Source organism: Mastigoproctus giganteus, chromosome 10, assembly GCF_048544385.1.
Source record: "Mastigoproctus giganteus isolate SK-2022 chromosome 10, ASM4854438v1, whole genome shotgun sequence".
Taxonomy (NCBI): domain Eukaryota; kingdom Metazoa; phylum Arthropoda; class Arachnida; order Uropygi; family Thelyphonidae; genus Mastigoproctus; species Mastigoproctus giganteus.
In genome coordinates, this window is record NC_143584.1 from 22,625,321 (window position 1) to 22,646,933 (window position 21,613).

General features: G+C 39.2%; 1 protein-coding gene across 1 annotated transcript; it reads right to left on the reverse strand.

Moving 5' to 3' along the window:
- Positions 1-9,475: 9,475 nt before the first annotated feature.
- On the reverse strand, positions 9,476-19,655 carry LOC150078859 (uncharacterized). The gene is made up of 3 exons (XM_090382398.1): positions 19,565-19,655; positions 18,785-19,238; positions 9,476-9,585 (listed from the first exon to the last, which is right to left on the reverse strand). The coding sequence occupies exons 1-2, from the start codon at positions 19,574-19,576 to the stop codon at positions 18,807-18,809; spliced, it is 444 nt and encodes a 147-aa protein (XP_090238524.1). The 5' UTR covers positions 19,577-19,655; the 3' UTR covers positions 9,476-9,585; positions 18,785-18,806.
- Between the last annotated feature and the right edge of the window lie 1,958 nt (positions 19,656-21,613).

Genomic DNA, 21,613 nt, shown 5'->3' on the forward strand with positions numbered 1-21,613 from the left:
ACGGTTTTCTACTACTGCAGGATTTTTTTTATCTTTGTCTCCTCGAGACATAGCTTTAGGAGTCTTAGCAGTCTTTTTACCTTTCTTAGTAGTTTCAAAAGACATCCTCTTTTTAGAGAAATCAACAGATTCAGAGCCGGGGGGAAGAATTTTCATCCCAGGGATTCATGCAGTTATGAAAAATGTTTTAATTTCTAGCCCTTTCACTTGCCCATAAGAAGTATTCTTTGCTTCAAGATGCCCTTCAAGATGCCCTATACTTTTGCCACGGCCTTTATATTTAGGACTTCATCACTCCCTCAGAGATAGCTGCGTTCCGCTTTAGTTTTCGCCCATGCAATCAACATCGCCCCAGGGGATGCGGCCGTTGAAACAATATACCACCATTAAGTGTCCAGTCAATCAGTGACGTCAGGTCATTCTCCCAATTGTAACGGGCAAGCGTCGAAAGCGTAATATCTCCAAGAACGGTGAAGGCAGAAGGCGACTATTGTCAGAAGTAGGGAAATGAGCAGAACAAGAGGCATGATTTCTTGCGTAATCAGAATCCTATAAACACATTAACTGTCATTTCGACAATCCGTGCATGCTAGTGAATCGATTTATGTCTGACAACCCCCTGAAAAGCCAGAAACTGCCCTATACAAACATCGGATCTTCTTTCTTCATATAACATATCATTTTTTAGTAGTGTCTAGTCGAAATAGGGGACAGGTCCTAAGGTTTGTTCTCTGCCCCACGTGATTAACCCGTGAAACCAGAACAGGTCATGGGAAATACAGGAAGGGAGACACGGAGGTATATATATGAAGAGGGGATAGCAAGAAGGGGATAACTTTGGGTGAGACTTGATAGAAAGGAGAGATTTGGGAGATTTTTGAGGGTTTGTGAGCTAAGAAGAGAAGAAGGGAAAAAATCAGAAGGGAGAAGATAGAAGAGAATTCACAATGAACCTCGTCTAGAACTACTGCCCCTGAGGCGGCACAGAGTGATTCGGTTAAAGTCAACCTCTGTTGCTTAGTAACGAACTGCACTAAATTGCCCTGAAGTCGAACCTACCCCTACCCTTGTTTCAATGCATTTATAAGACATCCCTCCTCATTGACACATCCAGACAATTGTATCAATTTCTAGTACTCAGGTTTTAACAGATACTGTGACTTATCAACTCAATTGCCAAAACACCAATTATAATTATTAAATTGACACATTTTGCTATACTACCATTAGAATAATAGTATGTTATGACAGGCACAAATCATTTTTATACATGTGAGAGTGACAAGCAAAGAGCCTACATGAAGAACACTATTACCCAGTTATACCAAAAGCAGTAATGTTCCTGTCCATTACAGATGTTGGATTTTCCTCAAGATTAATCTTGTATCGGTGTTTTTGGTGATAGTGGAAGCGAACTGTATCCAGGAATCTTTTTTGGCTTTCCTTCTTATTTGTCGTGCTTTAGCATTTAGTATCTTGTAATTTATAAGGTTAATAATAGTGGAATGCTTGCGGAAAATATTCCAAGCTTTGTTATTTTCTTTTTTTGCCCTATTACATTCATCATTCCACCAGTAGTTTTTGCACCTGCGTGGATGAGTCGACGACAGAGGAATAGCTTTGTCAGCTGCTGCTAGTATCCGTTTAGTAATATGGTTATTAGCTTCATCTATTGACTGGTTCAGAATGAAGTTTTTATCTAAAACTGCACTTAAGGAAAATTTTTCCCAGATTGCCTTTGTAAATTTCCATCTTCTGCGAGTTTCCGGATAGGTGGGGTTAGTTTGGAATTTACAAGTAATTGGAAGATGATCACTATTGTGGGGATTATCCAATGCCCAATGTATACTTGGGTACAGAGCAGGGGAGCAGATAGATAGATCTATGGCTGAAGAATTCCTGAGGGAAAATGAACATGAGTATGTGCGCCTGTGTTCAGCACAGTTAGATTTTGTTTGTCCAGTAATGCTTCTATTAGCTGCCCTCTTTATCCATATGGAGACTTCCCCATAACGGGTGGTGTCCATTAAAGTCACCCATCAAACAAAAAGGAGATGGTGTCTGGGCAAGGAGCTCATCAAAGTCTCTTAGTATATACGTTTGGTTTGGTGGAAGATAAATAGAAATAAGAGATAAAGATTCTTACAGCAACAACTTTTAATTAGTTTTTAAGAGGATTTTTCTAGACGGATTAGTAACGGATACCAAAACCGCTACACCTCCATGGGCTGCAGTTGCTGCATTCCTGTCACGCCTGTACAAAATATATTTCTTTATTGAGGGGTTACTTGTGGAGTTAAAAATGTTTCCTGTAAACAAATGCCTGCTGGATTGAAATCTGGGATTAGGTCATAAAGTTCATCTGTATTAGAGAGAGAGAGAGAGAGAGAGAGAGAGATAATCTTTAATGCCCTTCACGGCCAAAAAGCCAGGGGTTTACATTTTTACAACCTCCCGAAACTTCCGGGAAAATAGAACAATTAATTTACAAAAACAGGTAATTTTACAAAAGAAAACATATTTTATACAAAGGAGAGAACTCCTTACGAGAGTTAGGTCTGATTGAGCTGACTTAACATCGAGATAAGAGCACCAGCTCAATCAGACAGGAACAGATGCAAGGTACACATGTCAATGCAGATTAGTCCTACTAGACATTATTTTTTTCCTGTAAGTCCGGTCAATAGCGAATTTGTTCAGGTCGGCGTCAAGTGCCTGGGTTTGCTTGAACATCTGCTGAGGGAGGAACCTGTCCGAGAGATGGAGTCGCGCTGAATGCGAGTAGAGCTCGGGATTGGCCCTAAGGGCAGCAGGGGGGATCCTCCAGCCACAGGTATCCCAGAATGAAGGTGTTGCGATTATGCCTGTTATCATCTTGACTGTTGCTAGGAGGCGTTGGTCTTCGACTAAGGTGGGAAGCCGTGGAATCCCGAGAGAGTTGGCAAGCTGCGTGGTGTGAATCAGAGCTGGAAGGTTGTGCTTCCTGTTGGCCCACTTTAGGAGCCAGAATTCTGTGGCAAAGAGTGGTTTCTTTATTGATGGTGCCGCTGACGCCCAAATTTCAGCAGCATAGAGTAAAGGTGGAAAGATGATTGCTCTTATGTACCTCACGGTTGTCTTTTTATCTCTGATATGAAGGAGATGCTGTTTTGCTATCCACCGGAGTCTTGAAGCACGTGTGAGGAGCATGTCTATGTGGGCGTTGAATCGAAGTTTGGAGTCGAATACAACGCCCAGATCACGATGGCTGGATGCAATTGGGATGAGGATGTTGCCGACCGAAGGCTGGAGAGAAGAAGGAGTTTGCTTCAATGAATACACCATGAATTCGGACTTAGCAGGATTGATCTTGAGCCCGAACTGGCAGAGGTAAGATGTGACTGCAGTGAGAGTGTTGTTAATTTCCGTTTTTACCAGATCAAGGTCTTGACCAGGGATGATGGGAGTCAGTATCTTGATATCATCTGCATAGCTCAGTAGACATCGAGAATGTGCAACCAGTGGGAAGATAATAGATGAGAACAGAAGGCCGGAAAGGACCCCTCCTTGTGGGACTCCTGCGGTGACGGATCTAGTAAGGGTGCGATCTCCTGTATGAAGCTTTATAACTCTGTTATTCAGAAGAGAGGAGAGAAAGCATAATATGTTCCCTGTGATCTGGAAGTGGCATTCCAGGAGAGTGAGTAGTTGGTTTACTTGGACGGCATCAAATGCAGCCTCAATGTCTAAGTAAGTCACAGCTAGTTCGTGCCTTTTCTCGAATGTTGACAAGATAGTATTCGTTGTGGCTAGCAGATTTGTGATCGTTGATCTGTTTGGAAGGGAGTAGTGAATTTGGGCTGGATTACTGGGCATGATCTGCTTGGTGAGGATCGGGAGTAAGGTCTTCTCCAGGAGCTTCAGCAGGCTGGAGGAGTTGGAGATGGGTCGGAAATGTTTAGGTTTCGATGGCGACTGAACTTTGGCTAAAGGTTTGATAAGATAGTTTTCCCATTGCTGTGGGAAAATCTGGTTCGAGAGTAACTGGTTGAAGATAATTAAAAGTGGCTGAATAATGTACGGACTTAGGCATTTGAGCATGAATTGGGGAACTCCATCATCACCAGCGGTTGACGAGGCAGGTAGAGAATTGATGGCGACGATCAGCTGTTGTTTTGTGATCTGAACGGTGCTCAACACTTCTTGCTGGGTGGGCTCTGTTAGTAGAGCCAGATCTGAGTTTGGCATAGGATTACGATTAAATCTTGTGACGAAATCGAGCCACAATTCAGGATCAAATTGCAAAGGAAAATGAAGGTTCACTTTCTTGTATTTTAGCACGTAGTCCTCGACAATTCCACTGTAAAATGCACTTCATTATTTAGTTTTAGTGGTAGGATGATCTGGTTGCCTTTTAGAGGCGGTAGGCTTATTGCGATCTATTTTAATTTTATCTTTTTTAGGAAAGGTAGGCCGTCCAGTGTCCATATCTTCTTCGGCATGAATATCTAATATAGATTTTTGTTGAGTTTTGTCATCTGTATCCATTTCTGCAGTATTAATTTGGTTTTAGTAGAAGATTCAGCTTTTGTCGTCCTGGTCTCACTTTGTGACTTGATGCCACTAGTGGTGGGGATGGAAATTGGAGTATTACAAGTCTGGGCTCTGTTGTTTTGCTGCAAGGATGGCTGAGGAACTGAAAGCTGAGCTCTAGCCCATTCAGCAACTGAAGTATTTATTGGTTTGTGTAGTCTTTGCTTTGTGTAGCAATTGAACGATATTTCTTTGTAACTTCTACATATGTACGTGCAGGAGTATCTTTCAGTATTTGTCGTCTAGCTTCCTGATAAGTCACTTTATTTTCAACTTTAAATTTCTGTATTTTTTTTCCAACTTTCCATAACTCGCAATTTCTAGAATATGCAGGATGATCTTCCTTGCAGTTAGGGCAAACTGGAGATGTAGCAGTACAGTCAGATTGAGTGTGATCCTGGGATCCACATTTTGAGCATATTGTGTTTCCTCGACATGTTGCCTGAGAGTGTCTGAACTTCTGACACTTATAACACCGTATTGGATTTAGCATTAGCATTAGCATTAGTAGAGGCATATGATGCAAGAAAGCAAGCTCATTCAGCATCAGCCAAAAAAAAAACAAAAAAAAAACACAACTCTCCCATTTCACCCCTCCGTTCGCTCGAAATACCTGTCCAGTTGAGCCTTAAATTTGTTTAGGCTATCAACTTCAACAACAAGTGATGGAAGTCGGTTCCACCAACCAACCACCCGCTGGCCAAAGGCAAATTTCCGCACATCTATCCGACATCCGTCCATCCTCAATTTGAATTTATGCCCTCTGAGCTGATTATTCTGAGCAAGATGAAGAATCGCGTTGGCATTGAGCATGCTCAAACCATTCAAAACCTTATACACCTCTATCAGATCACCTCGCCGGTGCCTAGTCTCCAGACTCTGTAATTTGCAAAACTTAAGCCTTTCTTCGTAAGAGCAACCCTTTGTTCCATTCACTAATCTTGTTGCCCTTCTCTGTACCCGTTCCAGCAGTCTACATCCTTCTTGAAATGAGGCCTCCAGACCTGTAAACAGTACTCAAGATGTGGCCTAACCATTGCCTTATACAAGGGAATAATCACCTCCTTATCAGAGGATAATCACCGATTTGGTATATACGGGCGGATATGGCAATTTAGATAACCAGCTTTTACAGTATATGGTAAGTTTGGAGTATTGTATGTGAGAATTACATTGCGGGTTGGAATGAGATTGCCATCTCTACGAGTCAAAATTCTCTTAGCTTGTATGACCTTTTGATCTTTAAGTTCTTGTACAAGCTCCTCTTCTGTTACATTCAATAGATCCCACTCAGAGATAACACCTTTGGAACTATTTAGGGTTGAGTGGGGGGATATTTTAACAGGGATACCACCAAATGTTGTCATCGTTAACAATTCTGAATATTTCGACTGTGTAGTTTCCACATGGAAATCCCCTGACTGTAACCTTTTGACCATTTTAGGTGATCCAGCAGCATTTTCTAGAAATCACTGTATAATAAGTGGAGAGAGTTTGCTCACTGGTTGACTAGTTAAGGAATGGATAATCAGGAAAGTTGGATACTCAGGTTGATGATTATGTATTTTTAAGCGCTTATGTTGCGCACTATCTTCATCAGCGTTATACCAATCTATGGTATTTGAGCTTGAAGGCTGGATAATTTTCTTTATCCATGTCGGCTCCTTTTCGCCCTGGGGGATTAGCTTTTCCACCCAGGTTACCGGCCCCGCCACGGGGAGGCAGGAGCAGTGCCGCTTGTGGCCAAGCGTAGGATTAGTACGGTTAGTATATACAATAAAGAAAAAGGTACTTTCCTTTTTCTGGCTCTCTTTCTATACTTTTAAAAAGTAGAGCTAATCAACAGAAAGACTTATGAACGAAATAAAACAAGGAAAAACTCAGTCGCTTTAGAAAATCGCTTTAGGAATCGCAGTACTATTAGCACAGAAAATCGCTTGGCCTCAAGAATCGCTTGGCACCCGTGGCCTTATATATGTGCACTATGCATACAGGAACGTTTTATAAATTTTAAAGCTTTTGCTCATCTGGCTTTTATTAAGTCAGATTTTATCTGAAAACAGCAATATATTAGCTGTTTTTAGGTTTTTAAAATCAATAAATCTTTTCTCTTGTATATACAAAGGGTACTAGGAAAGTTTTGCAATATGACGCAACAATGAATCACAGGAAGCTGCTTGTTGCTGCATGTTGAGACATGTTCATACGTGCATAGTAGCAGCCGCGCCAAGTCGATGGGCTCAGTTATTCATTAGTAGTGAGAGTGTAAAGTGCTTGCGATGGCATCATGGTCACGAAATGAGATAAGGACAGTTTTGCGGTATAATTTCGTGCGTGGTTTAACCATAGACCAGTGCTTAGAAGAAATGACTCTTGCACTAGATGATGATTGTCCACATCGTACAACGATACTCAGGTGGTATAGAGAATTCCAAAGGGGAAATTTCACTCTGGAGGATTCTGAGAGGCCGGGAAGGCCACGAACGTCAGTTACGGAGGAAAACGTTACTGCTGTGAGGAAAATGCTTGACGAAAACAGGCGAGTGACCTACCAACAGATAGAGGATACTTTGGGCAAATGTACCAGCAATTCGTTCGATTCTGCAAGATCATTTGCACGTGAACAAAGTTTGGGTCTTTGATGATGACGACACACCCGTAATTGTCAGAAAATCCCGATCTGTAAAGAATTGTTATTGTTATTGTTATTTTGATTTTTAGGAGCATTAGCAACTAAGGCCATATTGCTCCGGGATATGCGGTGGTCATTCCCTGACCTTTCCGCATCCTCCATATTTGGTGGTGACGGGCTCGAACTCCGGTCTAATCAAGAAGCGTGTGCTACGCACTGCTGCTCCTTCCCACCTGGCTACGGAGGCGCCTTCTGTAAAGAAGAAAATGATAGCTGTATTTTTCAAATCGAGTGGAATTGTGGAACGCGTCGTTTTGGACACGCAGAAGACAGTCACAGCTAAGTGGTATACTGAACGATGCCTGCCTAAAGTCATTGGATCTATGAAGAACCTGCGGCCAAAGTCAAGAATTGACACCTGGTACCTCCATCACGATAATGCTGCAGCTCACCGCGCCAAAGCCTGCACCGAATATTTGACCACGACAGGACTGAAACTTCTCGAGCACCCTCCCTACAGGCCAGACCTTGCTCCCTTCGACTTTGCACTGTTCCCGCATGTGAAAATGAAGCTAAAAGGGAGGCGGTTTTCCAGTGATGAGGACCTTCTACGGGCTTGGGACAACGAGTGTGCTTTACTCCCTAGTGAAAGTTGGCAGAACTGGTTTAAAGATTGGTTTCGGAGGATGGAGAGGTGTATTGAATGTAGAGGAAATTACTTGGAAAAAATTAAATAAACAAAGCTGTATTGCAAAACTTTCCTAGTACCCTTTGTATATATATATATAGTTGTATACCTTTCTACATATAAATATTTGTACTGTATACATATTGACCTAATTAATTAGGTCTCTGAAATTTCTACCGTTATCTTGTTTGGGACGTGGTTTTGGTGCATTACAGTCATAGGGAATCTGATGTGCCATTAAAACCTAAACCAAAGAAACAAGCCCTCCAGTAACTTTTAACGTTCTGGCATGAATCCCTGATTTGTGCCTTAAAATACGAAAAATACAACACAATAAAATACGGAAAATGTCGCACAGTGATGGAAGGGGAGGTTTGTTGTTTAGCTTATTATTTTATTTTATTTATTTTATTATTATTTTTTTTTCGATAAAAGCAATTTTGTCCATATTGTGTCTATCTATCTTACGAGACAATGGTGTTTTTTAATTATCCTTTATATCTGACTAAAATGTTCTATTACTGTAAAATAAGTAAATATGTTTTCAATGTTCAAGTTATCGCCTATGATTTGTGGTAAAGTCGGGGAATTGTGAATACAGTATTCACAGGAGATGGAAGGCTGTTTGTCGCGCTATATGGTGCTGTGGATATTCTACAAGGAAATGTTTCACAGTGAGTTGACAAGAGCAGTAGAGACATTCTGGAGGATTTGATTTCGTAAGTAGGAGAGAGAGAGAGAGAGAGAGAGAGAGAGAGAGAGAGAGAGAGAGAGAGAGAGAGAGAGAATGTTCAATGTGCAATCTTGGTAGAATGGCTTCTTCCAGCCGATTCTTACAGAGACTCAAATTCCACGGCTGAAATTCATGTTTATGTGCAAGTCTATTGTTTAGTTGAATTTGTCGGATTTGTGACCACTGAGTGGTGAGACTCTGTTTGATGTTAAGTCTGTAATCGGAATGTGGAATTTTATAAAGCAGTAGATTTGTATTTGTAGGATTATTTGCTGCTCGATCAGCACTTCCATTTCCGTGAATGCCTGCATATCACAGAATCCAACAGCAATTTACTTGCCTTCTTCTCTTTTTAAGATTCACAAGATGAGCATGTATCTGGTGAATAGAAAGGGAGGATCAAGGTTTTCATTTCTGAAGAAACTTATGTATGCTATACAGCTTAAAGATGATACAACCAAGTTTTTTTTTACTTGCTTCACGTTACGTTTGCCTACATTGAATGAATCTAATCAAAAGTTTCGTTTACTCCAGTTTTTAAATCTATGCGACAAGAATGGAAAACTGAGCTAAGAAAATAAAATTCCACCGAATACAAGATGCCTCTTTTAAAAAGGGAAAAATGCTTCCACTACGGAAGTATACCTTGGGGTAGCGCTTCCCAAAATCATTTTTATCTTTTTCTCCACAGTGCTAGGCACGATGCACTACTAATTGCCACGTCATTATTTTAATGAAAAGGTGAATTTTATCTCGTATAAATGTGTGGACACTCAGATATATCCAGAATTCTTGAAAGGGCTCTGATTAACTAATTTTAGTGTACTGCTGTAATTGTAGTTACAATATTGTCGAATATGAGGCTTGTAATTGAGGTATGCTTTTTATTGTACATAATTCACACTGGTTTGTTACATTTTAATTTCCACCATTTCCTTCTGCACAAACTTTGAGCAGGACCTACAAAGGAAGTCAAAACGCAAAACATGAGTACTTACTACAATTTTTCAAAATACAAATAATTTCCTATAATAAATAATTGCATTCATAAAACCAGGATGGGCCTCAGGCCGATTGGGCTCAATCGGACCGCACGTTCTTGTGGCCCCGTGCTTGGCACCATTATTAAAATTAAACGAAAAAAGAAAAGAAATGAAACAAAAAGAGATATACGAAAAGAAAAACGAGAAAGAAAATTTATTACTGTTTTTTTTTTTTAAGTTTAGTTAAAGAATTGATTTTAAAACGTATTTAAAGCGCGCGGGGCTCCTGTGAAATCCTAAAGAATTACTTTTTTTGAACATATGTTTAGAAAATACGATTAGCATTTCACAAATGAGTAAAAAGGGCGCAGATAAAATAATGCTTTTATTTTTGGGATAATTATCTCAAATTCAGTTTTTACACATCCTTGAAATATCAAAATTAATTAATTTTCATACATGTATACCCTCCTCACGTCGGGACCAGACATAAGGTGGGATATACATGGATGAAAATTAATTACATTCGTCCCGCAACCGCTCTATGGCCGAGAAACACTTTGAAAGAACTTGCAACAGAACTCAATAATCAGCCGTTAACATGAAAAGATCAAGAAGATGGTGACTCAATAATCAATCAGAGTGAAGAGATAAGCAATCGAAACTTTGAGGAAACAGACGTTGGCTTAGAAATACTTCAGGCTGATGACACAACTAATCAGAGCAAAGAGTCAATCAGGAACCAAGAAAAAGCAGATCCAAACAATTTAAACTCAGCTTAAATTTTTTGGATCTGCTTTTTCTTGGAGATACCTAAAGGTCAGCTAAACACAGTGCCAGCCCAAAGTATGTAGGGCGAAAAATTTTACCTCCCCCTTCATAGGTAATGAAATGCACGAGTAATTTTAATTCAATTTATTTTTAAGTTCCAAAAATGCAATAACACGATGAACTGTAATTGAATAACATACTAATTTCAAGGCTATACCATATCTTACCCAACATTTAGTTGATAATCAGAATGCGATTATAAAAATATCAGTAATGTTATAATATACTCTAATACATACAATCTAATTATTTCTACCAAGAGAATACAATAAAGACATTTCGATACACTTATTAAAACTATCAATGATTATAATTATCGATCTCATAATTTTCAACCTTTAGTCTTAATGGCAAGGAGGCTCAGATTCCGCGCTTCGAGCTATCGCTCGGGTCGCCCGGTGCTCGGGCTGGCCTTGGCTAAACATAACAGATGATCCAATCACTTGGCAAAAAAGAATTGTCCAACGTGTGAGGCCACCAAAAATTCTTTGGAAGACTTTCCAAGGAACGAAAAGGGAACGCATTTCTGAAAAATCCATTGCCAAAGGAAGCTTCTGAACGGGGAAATCATTCTTCACCCGTGGATAATACACTCCCAATTGGCCAGTCAGTGTGTACGAATAATTAATAAAATTTATCAAAGTAAAGAGCAGTACCGGAGAAAATTTGTACAATGTGCTGAAACAGGAACTCGAAATATTAGGAGTAGACGTAACTAATATCCGAGGTCAAGGTTATGACAATGGAGTTAATATGAGAGGAAAACTTTCATGTGTTCAGAGACTACTTTTACACGAAAATTTCAAGAGCATTTTTTTACACCACGCGCTTGTCACAATTACAATCTAATTCTAAGGAATATGGCCAAAACCTTTCCTGATGCAATGACCTTTTTCGGGACACTTCAACGTCTGTACGTGTTTTCTACAGCATCAACAAAGAAATGGTCAGTTTTCAAAAAATATGTGAAGGGACTTTCTGCAATGCCTCTCTTTGAAACAAGGTGGGAGTGTCGAATGCAAAGTGTGAAGGCTTTAAGGTATCAAGTTGGCGATTTCTATGATGCGGTTTTTGAAATAGCAGAAATATCAGAAGATGCCTAAGTGAAGCTGAATCACTAGCTAACCAGATCAAGGAATTCAAGTTTCTTGTTTCATTAGTATTTTGGCATGATTTGTCTAAGAGTTCTAAAGGACGAGTTAAGAAAACACCCTGCAGATTTAGAAATCGCACTTTCAGATGCCAAAATCATCGAAATCAACGAATTAGTCAAATATGTGAAAGTAGCAGATATTGATGGTCATTTGATAGTAGAGGAAATGAAAGCACTGAAAACCAATTCTTCCAGAATCGTGCTTCGAAAATCCTTTAAATTTTTTAAAATTTCTTGAAACTAATGAAAGAGCTACTGGATTTCCGAATTTATTCTTATCACTAAGAATATTTTTATGCGATTCCAGTGACTGTAGCGTCAGGGTAAAAAAGGTTTTCCCGATTAAAGTTGAATAAAAACATGTTCGAGATCGACGATGCTTCAAGAGAGAGACTCAAGAGCCTTTCAATTTTATCCATTGAAAGTGAAGAAGCAATAAATTTATATTTTGAGAAATTCTTGAAAGATTTTGCTCATAAAAAGGCAAGAAAAATATCCTTTTGATTAGTTTTGTTTATATTATCAAAATGTCTTGTCAATTGTTAAAAAAGTGTAATAATAGAAAAATAATAAAGAATTATTAATAGTTTAAGTTTTTTTCATTATTTCAGAATGTTGAAGGGTTGATATTGAATTTTTTAAGGGACTCGCTAACATGCTCCAAACAGGTTCCGCATTTGCTAAGGCCAGCCCTGCATGATTCTTTGCTTTTTTCGATGTTTAAAAATCATGCAAGTCTCGTTTGAGGTGACTAACTCAGCCACGTTAAAAATTCCTGGAGTCATCGTTGGTTGATTAATGGGAGTTGAACAGCGCACCGGCAGCTAAGGCCATAGTGCGTTAGCCTTTGGCTAAGAAAAGCCTACCTATTAACAGTTTATTTATGTGGCTTGTTATTTATATATCCTAATAGGACGAAGATTAATTACGGTATATTTTTGGGAGATTTTTAGTTTACTTGATTAAAAATTAGAGGCAGTGATTTAGTAAACGAAGGAAGGACAAGGTAGCTCTTCTGTAATTTATCAGTTTGAATGTCAGTGTCCGTGTTGTGTTCCCCCCTCCCCCCTTTTTTTAAGGTCTACGAAACCTACTTGACATGCTCGTAAATATGTCTGGCAGTTCACCAGGATGTGAACGACTTTTTGAGAGTGCTGCAGTCTTGACGCTGAGGTGTATCGTCCGTTCTGAATGTGTAAAAAAACAGTTAAGAATCTAATTTTAAGGTATCACGGTAGGCCTAATTCAGCTACAAATCCTTAAACTATCTCATCTATAAAAATAAAACTTTTCTTTTTATAACGTAAAAACCGGAGAATCGCGAAAAAACACAAGCTTGATCCGAAGAGTTTATTATATAAGTAAAAGCAAAGCAGGATAATGGGAAAACAAGAATACAGTTTTATGAAAATCAAACAATAATACATTTTGAAAATTTATATTATAAATTTTCAAAAATAATATTAATTTTCAAAAGGTAATAGTACACTGCAAGGACAGAATTTATGGGATACTTGGGTTCCTGGCAAAGCGATGTTGTCACCCCTCTCGCTAGCAGACGAACCCAACGCTTGACAGGTATATAGGTACACTGCATTCGCGTAGACGGTAAATCGATGTCGGTATGGACAAACGTCGTGAGTTAAACGACTTTGAAAGACGGTTTGGTTTGATTTGATTTTCGTTTTTTATTGTGCAAAAACATCAAAGGTCAATTCTACAAATTAGACAGTCTGTTAAAATATGCTTGTAGATAAAATGGTGTCACATTGCTACCACACAGGTACGTCATCGGCTCTCAGCTGAAAATTATGTGTCATATGACGATGTCCTATGCGAAGCTGAGCAAGAACAACTTCCTCTTTATGAACTCTGCGTAACCTAGACTTTTGATTACAGGCTTAATCTGATATAGTTTATTGACTACCTACCCATGCTACGAGTCTTGCCACTGCGAATATACACTCAGTGATCACTGAATTATGACCACCTACCTAATACTTCATAGGTCCTCCTTTTACCCTCATTACAGCAGCTATCCGACGTGGCATAGATTCAACAAGATGTTGGAAGCTTTCGGGAGGTATGGCTAACCAAGCTGTGTGTAATGCGGCTGGAAATGCAGGTATGAAGGTGATTAGTGTTGATATGCCTTTCCAGCCGCCTGATATGCCTTTCCATAGTGTCCCACAAGTGCTCTATGGGATTGGTATCGAGGGAGATCGGAGACCAATTGATATGCTGGACGTCAGAACTGTGTTCCTCAAGCCATTCCTGCACAAGTGCCCGATGGCTCGGCGCATTGTCATCTTGGAAGTCACTATCACCATTCTGGAAAAGGTGTAACATAGCGGGGTGTACACAGACAGCAAGCAGTTGACGATAACGGACACCAGTGATACGTTATTCAACATGCACCAGGGGTCCAAGTTCCTGCCAGTTAAACATGCCCACAATATACAACTGCCTCCACCAGCCTGCACTTTTGATACCATGCATGGTGGATGAAGAGCCTCATGTTGTTGACGATAACGGTTCAGCCGTTTGGGAAATCGAGGCACCAGCTCGTTGAGCACCCACAACCTGTCCTTTATCAAAGTCCAATAAATGCTTCCTTTCATCCATCACGCTCGGAATTTTACTAACTACTGAACCACTGACACATTATCTATGCTATGTTGTTGTTGTTATTTGTTTTTAGGAGCATTAGCAACTAAGGCCATATTGCTCCGGGGATATGCGGTGGTCATTCCCTGACCTTTCCGCATCCTCCGTATTTGGTGATCATGGGCTCGACCCCCTGTCTAATCAAGAAGCGTGTGCTACGCACTGCTGCTGCTCCTGCCCACCTGGCTACGGAGGCGCCACTACGAATATTGCAATTTATTTTTCATTTCGTTTGTAGGTATTTCTGCTTCCCATTGGTGAGAAGCACCAATAATGGAGAATTGGTTAAAAACGGGAAAATTAAAATCTATTAAGGCGACTGAAGAAGGTAACAATAGTTCGGCAACAACAGTGCAATTACTGTCTCTGCTTTCTACTTCTGTGTTACTTGAATCAAATACAAACCGAGTGCGTGCAGAGCACAGGAAGACAAGTTTCTACGAATGTAATTGCTTGAAAGAAGAGAAAATTATTGACGACAACTATTTAAGCTTTGAATTTACGTGGACTGGAAATGAAGATGAGCAGAATAGGTTGTGTGTCGAAGCGAAAAAGTGGTGAAGAATCCTACAAAATTGCGAACACATCTGGAAAGTAATCACCCACATTTAAAGGATAAAAATATTGAATATTTGAAACCCAACTGCGAGGAGCTTAAAAGTAAAACGAAAATGTTTTCTAAGTAAATAAAGCATCACTGGAAGCATCTTACCGCGTTAGATATCGAATCGCCAAAGCAGGTGAGGCTTACACAATTGGCAAAAAATTAATTACGTCTAGTGCAAAGGATTTAATTATTTGTAAGATTAGTGAAACATATTCTAAAGAAAAAATGACAGCGTTCCCCTTTTCGATACAACCGTGGCTGGCGCATTAAAGATATGTCACAGTTTTGTGAAGAAGAATTAATAAGACGTTTAAAAAATTCATTACATGGCTTTACGTTACAATTCGATGATTCTGTAAGATACAATATCTTACAAATCAAAGAAAGAGAAATATAAAATTTTATTATAAGAATGACGGGGTGGCCGTACCCCAAACTTGAAGATTAATTCTAAGCGAAGCTTCTGGTACAATAATACACATTACAAATCAGAAATATTGTTTAAGATAGTGGATCTCACGCTAATGGAATTAAATTAAGTGGAGGCTATATTTAATGCAAGAACAAATATACCGTGAAAATAAACATTAGAAAGAGATATAGGATCAGCGCCCTCTACCCGAAAGAGCAAGCGAAGATAGCGAGACAGTGGGGGGTCGATTGATGGAATGGCAATGGACGGATTGCTGGAGAGACACAATAGGAGTACCAGTTGGAAGCGGTTTTTGTTTACTGCAAACAGAGCGGGGGAGGTGGTCATTTTTAATAAGGCGAGACGAATCAAGTAAATGGACGCAGATGTTTTCTAGATGATTCTGGAAAGATTCTGAGCTTCCAGATGTAAAAAGAAAGTTCGAGAAATTTCTGGAAACCGGAAGTCCTCCCTACACCGGAAGGAGCTCAACCTTCTTGTCATGGGTCGAGGCGATGTGACGTGCAATAGACAAATGAGAATGGAGATGATGATGGGGAGATAAAAATGATTGGTTGAGAAAAGGAGGGGCGGTACGAAATTTCGGGGAATAAAAGGGAAGAGCACGCAAGAAAGGGGGTGATGAAAGTTTTTTTTTGGAGAGGTAGGCTCGGGAAACAGTCCCCGGAAGTGATCCACCAGTAGAACCAGTTATGGTGAGTTGACTAAGTTCTGATAGTTTAAGTAAAGTATAGATAAGTTACAGTAAAGGAAACTTTCTCGAGATGGAATATAGAAGTCCGAAAGCGTCCACCGAGAGATATATTTAGAAGGAGGACGGCGAGAGATAATGCTTAAGGAAGAACACCGGACCGCCCTGAGCCTACAGAGAGAAATAAAGTAAAGGAAAGCGACTCCTACTGAATGATCTGATAGTTTAAGTAAAGTATAGATAAGTTACAGTAAAGGAAACTTTCTCGAGATGGAATATAGAAGTCCGAAAGCGTCCACCGAGAGATATATTTAGAAGGAGGACGGCGAGAGATAATGCTTAAGGAAGAACACCGGACCGCCCTGAGCCTACAGAGAGAAATAAAGTAAAGGAAAGCGACTCCTACTGAATGATCTGCGGAGCGAATAGTATCCCTGGCAGATGTTAGCAGTTCCGAAGCTGAAGAAGAGCGATCTCAGACTAATTGTGGACCCTAATGCAGAGCAGGTAGTCAAAGACCAATCCTTGTATTACCTGAGGAATTCAGCTAACCAGAAGTAAGTGCTTAACGGCATATGTGCCATTAGGTAATACAAAGGACTGTAGCTAAAGATAGATAATGGTTAAAGGGGATTCCTTTGGGATACATGTAGTTAATTCAATACTTATTCTATAGATAAATGCAGAAATATCATAAGGATTGATTAATAAAAGGGTAGTTCATAGTTAAGTTTCATCTGCCTAACTTTAATGAATGTAGAATAACTTTTTGGAAGGGTTAATCAATAGAGCTGACAGAGTTATGTGAAACTGTATAACGTCCCAGAAGTAGAGGAGTGGTGCTGCTAACCGCAGATAGCCGAGATTTTCCTTGAAAATCCAAAGGTGAGACAGAACCATTAAAATTTAAACGGTAGCTTTATTAATGTTAAGGTGAGATTGGTCTAGAGAAACTTATCAGTCGGGCAGTTAGCTTAAGAAGAAGAGAATTGTATTAGGAAAGATATAAAAGGAATTGTATTAAAGGAAAGATATATGTAATAACTGTAGAAATAAATGTGATTGTTTTAATGAACTTTAATTGAAAAAATATATATATATAAACGCAAGAGAGTGTTACTGGCCCAATGGCAAGAAGAAGATGATGTATAGGAAGGCCTAATGACCAGGATCGTAATCCATGCCATGTACTAATATCAGGTGAATAATGTGTAATGATTTGCTAGATTTCTTTTTTTTTCTTTGTAAAATATGTATAATAAACTAACTGTATATATTGTAGAGAAACTTTGTTTGTCATTCTAATACCCAGCCTGAACAAACAAAGAGGGAGGGCCTCATTGAAAGGAGAAACTATGCTGATCCGACCCCTGACCGGGTGGGATGCACTGATTCTGGCAGATTGAAGTGTTCGTGAAAACCAATATTCTGATAGACACGTTCTAGTCCTGACCTTCACTGGATTGACCCCAACGCTTGATACCCGAAAATGAACCCCTTATGACACACTTGGATATATAAATCTGACTACTGACAACTACATTATTAACTGGACGTACCTCCTGAAGACTGCACCTTGTCTTAGCCATCCGAAACGACATCTCGCTGACTTAAATACAAGTAAACCCTTTTAGGAGTAGAATCGCTATGCTAGGATTCAGTGGTTATACCACTCTAACGCTAACTGGCGACCTCATCTAGCTCCCATGCTGGGTGGCTTTTCTTCCTCTTTCCTCTTTTCGCCTGATGGAATGGAGCATGCGTGATATATTCCGCATGCTCTACTGCCAGTCAGTTCAGGAAGATGCCTTCGTCTACATCTCTCTTACCGCTTTCTTTCATTACCCTTCCTTCGGTACACCTTGTACTTACCTCACGCACTGCCTTTTTTTAGGTTTTCATCCAGGAAGCTTATGCAACCCTGGCGGAGACTCATCAGAGAATAGCGGACACTCCTGGCTACTTCCCAGTGGTAGTGTGCGGTTATATGGGGGTCCCGTCAGGGGCCCTGCAGCCAAATGCCAGGGCACAAGAACACAACCCAACAGAATACTTACATAAACAACAGACAACACTCCACCTGACATTCGCAGTGGTACTGTTAGTCTTCACAGCGTACATAGGGCGCAGTTGCGGCCAACCACTTGAGACGCCTTCACCCCTAACACTACGTACACACTATTAGGAAAAGCGATAAAGAATTCTTATATTTGTCACAATGCATCTAAGTAAGAATAGTGTCCTTCACGTGCGAATTCTTGTTATCTTATTTTTTCAAGCCCCTCATCTCTCTTATATTTTATTCTTTTTTAACCACCCTCGTATGTCCATTAGAGAAATTGAAAAGAGTAAAGATATAATTGCTTCTATAGTAGTAAAAAAAAAACACCAAGAATATTCGACATGGAAAACATTCTAGTACTTTTAAAAGATTCAGATTTAAACCTACACCACGAGCAGTTTCTTTACAGATAAGGCTTATTATAGACTTAACTTTAATTCAACCAGCAATAAATAAGGTTAGCGAAATTTAATTTTTTAAAACACTTTTATTTATGGTACATTTTTATAGGCATCACAGGGTGAAATTTTAAATTTTCTGCTGGTTCAAATAGCCATATATCTTTACGGATCTGCTCTGGTTCTGTGAGTTTTAACGAATTATCTTACAGTACTAAAACACGCACATTTATGAATAAAAGTATATACGTAGATACTCATTGACTAATAAACCAAACAATTAATGACACTAAAAATTTGAATCAGAGAAACATATGTTCACTTTCGTACTTACTTAATTTGGTAGGGGGAAAAGTTTAATATCTGTAGTAGGATACTCTGTATCTGTTGTAGGGTGAACTGGTAGAATATTCGCCATAATTTCTAAAACCACCTCTGTAAGGACCACTTGGGCGGTAATATCGGTAGGTAGGGGCATAAGGTCGATAGGTCGGATGTGAAGGTCGTGGTCGTGGGCCAAATCTGTATATTTCTGGTTTTCTGGCAATCCAACCTCCAAGTTCTCTAAACGATGGACGGAATCTGGAATTGGTCATGGAGAGGCTTCCATAGCTGATCTCATTTTTGTCTTTTCCTCCATAGCCTTGGAAAGGACCATTGGGACCTTCACCAGCGAAAGCATTCAGTTTCCCTTCACGATTGACTTGGACAGCTTTGAGCCAATAGGGTCTTTTAGTAATAGCTGCTGTGGCAGTTGCCACTGTCACAACAAATAGGAAACTCAGTAACTGAAAGATAAATATATTATAATTAACCACTCAATATATCCGTTACATCTAAACTTCTGATGAAGCACTGACAGAAAATAATATATAATGAATCAAATGTCATAGTATAGCCCAATTAATGACTTTAATAGTAATAAAAGAATTGCATAGAAGTGGCATTACCAAAATCTTGGGCACTTAGAGTGTAGAAAGCATATATATAGATTGAATTCAATTTGTTTTCAAAGTATTTTGGGCACAACAGGTCCAATAGATCTAAGAGAAAGATTCAGAAAAATTCTAACAGCTGTACAATATTACAATTTTCGAGAATTTCTGTAACTTACAGTTGCTCTCATGACGACAGCGTCTCAGTCTAAACTGGAAATATTACGACCAACTTTACTTTACGCTAGAACCGATATTATCTTCTACGTTCTGATATTTATAGAGGGTACCAACACCAAAGTAGAGGAACTGATTTAGAACACACGTAGTTATTTCGTAATGTGCGATTAGCATATTGGTGAATACGTCATCAGACGACTTTGAGTGGATATAAAGTTTAATATGTGAGATGCCTGGATTTTCCACCTTCGTGATTCTATTGGATGGAACAATACGGAATAAACATCCGCGGTATTGTGTTCGTTAGTTCAAAGAGACCTATGGGAAATATTCTAGCAACTACTTTTAAAAATCTGTTCAAATGGAGCAATATTTGCAAAGATGGAAGTAGTAGCAAATTGCGTGACTCATAGGGAGAATTAACAGTATAACTTGGGCACGAAGACTGTTGGATAAATATAGCGTTTCACGTGACGTGTGAGGTATCCTCGCAGGGATCAGTAAGCCATGCTTTCGAAAGATAATCAAAAGAAACCGGTGATCTCTAATGCCATATTGCATCGTATTATGTCTGTAAATTTCGTATGTTCTGTGGTCAATTTGCTGTTTGCTGGACGAAAGACTTGAAGTGCCACAGAAAGTATTCCAGGTACTTTCTGTGGCATTTATAAAATTATGGAATCCTCATTAAAATTGTGTCAATTTGTTTCTCCATGAATATACCTCGATAACAATTGTTCGTCTTTAAAAGACGAACAATTGTTATCAAGGAATATTCATGAACAAGGTTTGTTTCTGAGAAAGCGTACGCTATAGTACAGTGAGAAAGCCCTCGTGGGTACCACAGTTGGTAGATCCTTGTCTTCAGCACACAGTGTGGAAAAGCCCTGAGTTCGAGTCCCGTCAATGACATGAGGAATTTTTATGGACTTTTTGGACAACGTGGCTGAATTAATCGGTCTCAGGCCAGGGTAGTATCGTTTTACATCCCGGAAACTTGAAGTTTTTCGTCCAGTTAACAGAAAATCGACTACAGAACACACGCAATTTACAGTATTCAAGGAGCAATATGGCCTTAGTCGCTAATGCTCCTAACACCCTACTAGAAGAACAGTGAGAAAATAGGGAAAGTTATGTTCGTTATTAAGGATCAGAGAAATATATATCTGTTATAAACTGTTCTAATCTTTCTCTCCCTCTTTCTCATTTTGTTTTTGTGTGAAATAGAGCATAATTCAAATAATTTTAAATTAAAAAAAAAACATTAAACTATACATGCATTATATTAAGACTTTTTAACTACATTGATATGTACTCATAGTTATGCATTAAGCTGTTATAGGGCTTACAACCTATATCCCCATCACTGTTAATGGGATTGCTGCTGCTTCTGCAAAAAACTAAAATAAATAAATAAAATAATAATAATAAATAAATAAAAGCTGGTTTATTGTCAAGTTCAGTGGACCATTTTGATAAGTTACTCAGACCAGGTTGTGAAACACGTCCTTAGCGGATTATAATTCTCGAAAAACCATAATAAATCAAGCTGAGCGTAGTTTAACAGATAGACACTCCATCGCAGCAAATTATTACGAAAAATGATCATACAATTATTGTTGTTGTTGATATGGGGTTTTGATGGCGCATAAGCTACTTTGGCTATAATGCGCCTATTCATTTATTATAAAAAGAAATTAGAAAGTTTCATAAATTCAGAATTGATTAAAAAGTCCAGTTTGCTTTAGGAAGTTGAAAAATTCGGAAATATCTGCATCATCTCCAATGAGATTCTCTAAAGTTGGTCTACGAAGATTAACCAGTGATAGCAGGGTTGAAGTTCTGTCTTGTTCATAGTAAGGGCAGTCAATGAGAATGTGTTTAATACTCAGATTTATATTACAAAGTGGACACTGTGGCGGGTCGTTCCCTGTGAGTAAATAAAGGTGGGTCAAGTAAGTATGTTCTATTCTTACCCTTGAAAGGACTAGCTCTTCTCGTCTTGATGTGCGGACACTGGAGCGCCAAATTTTTGGATCATGTTTAAA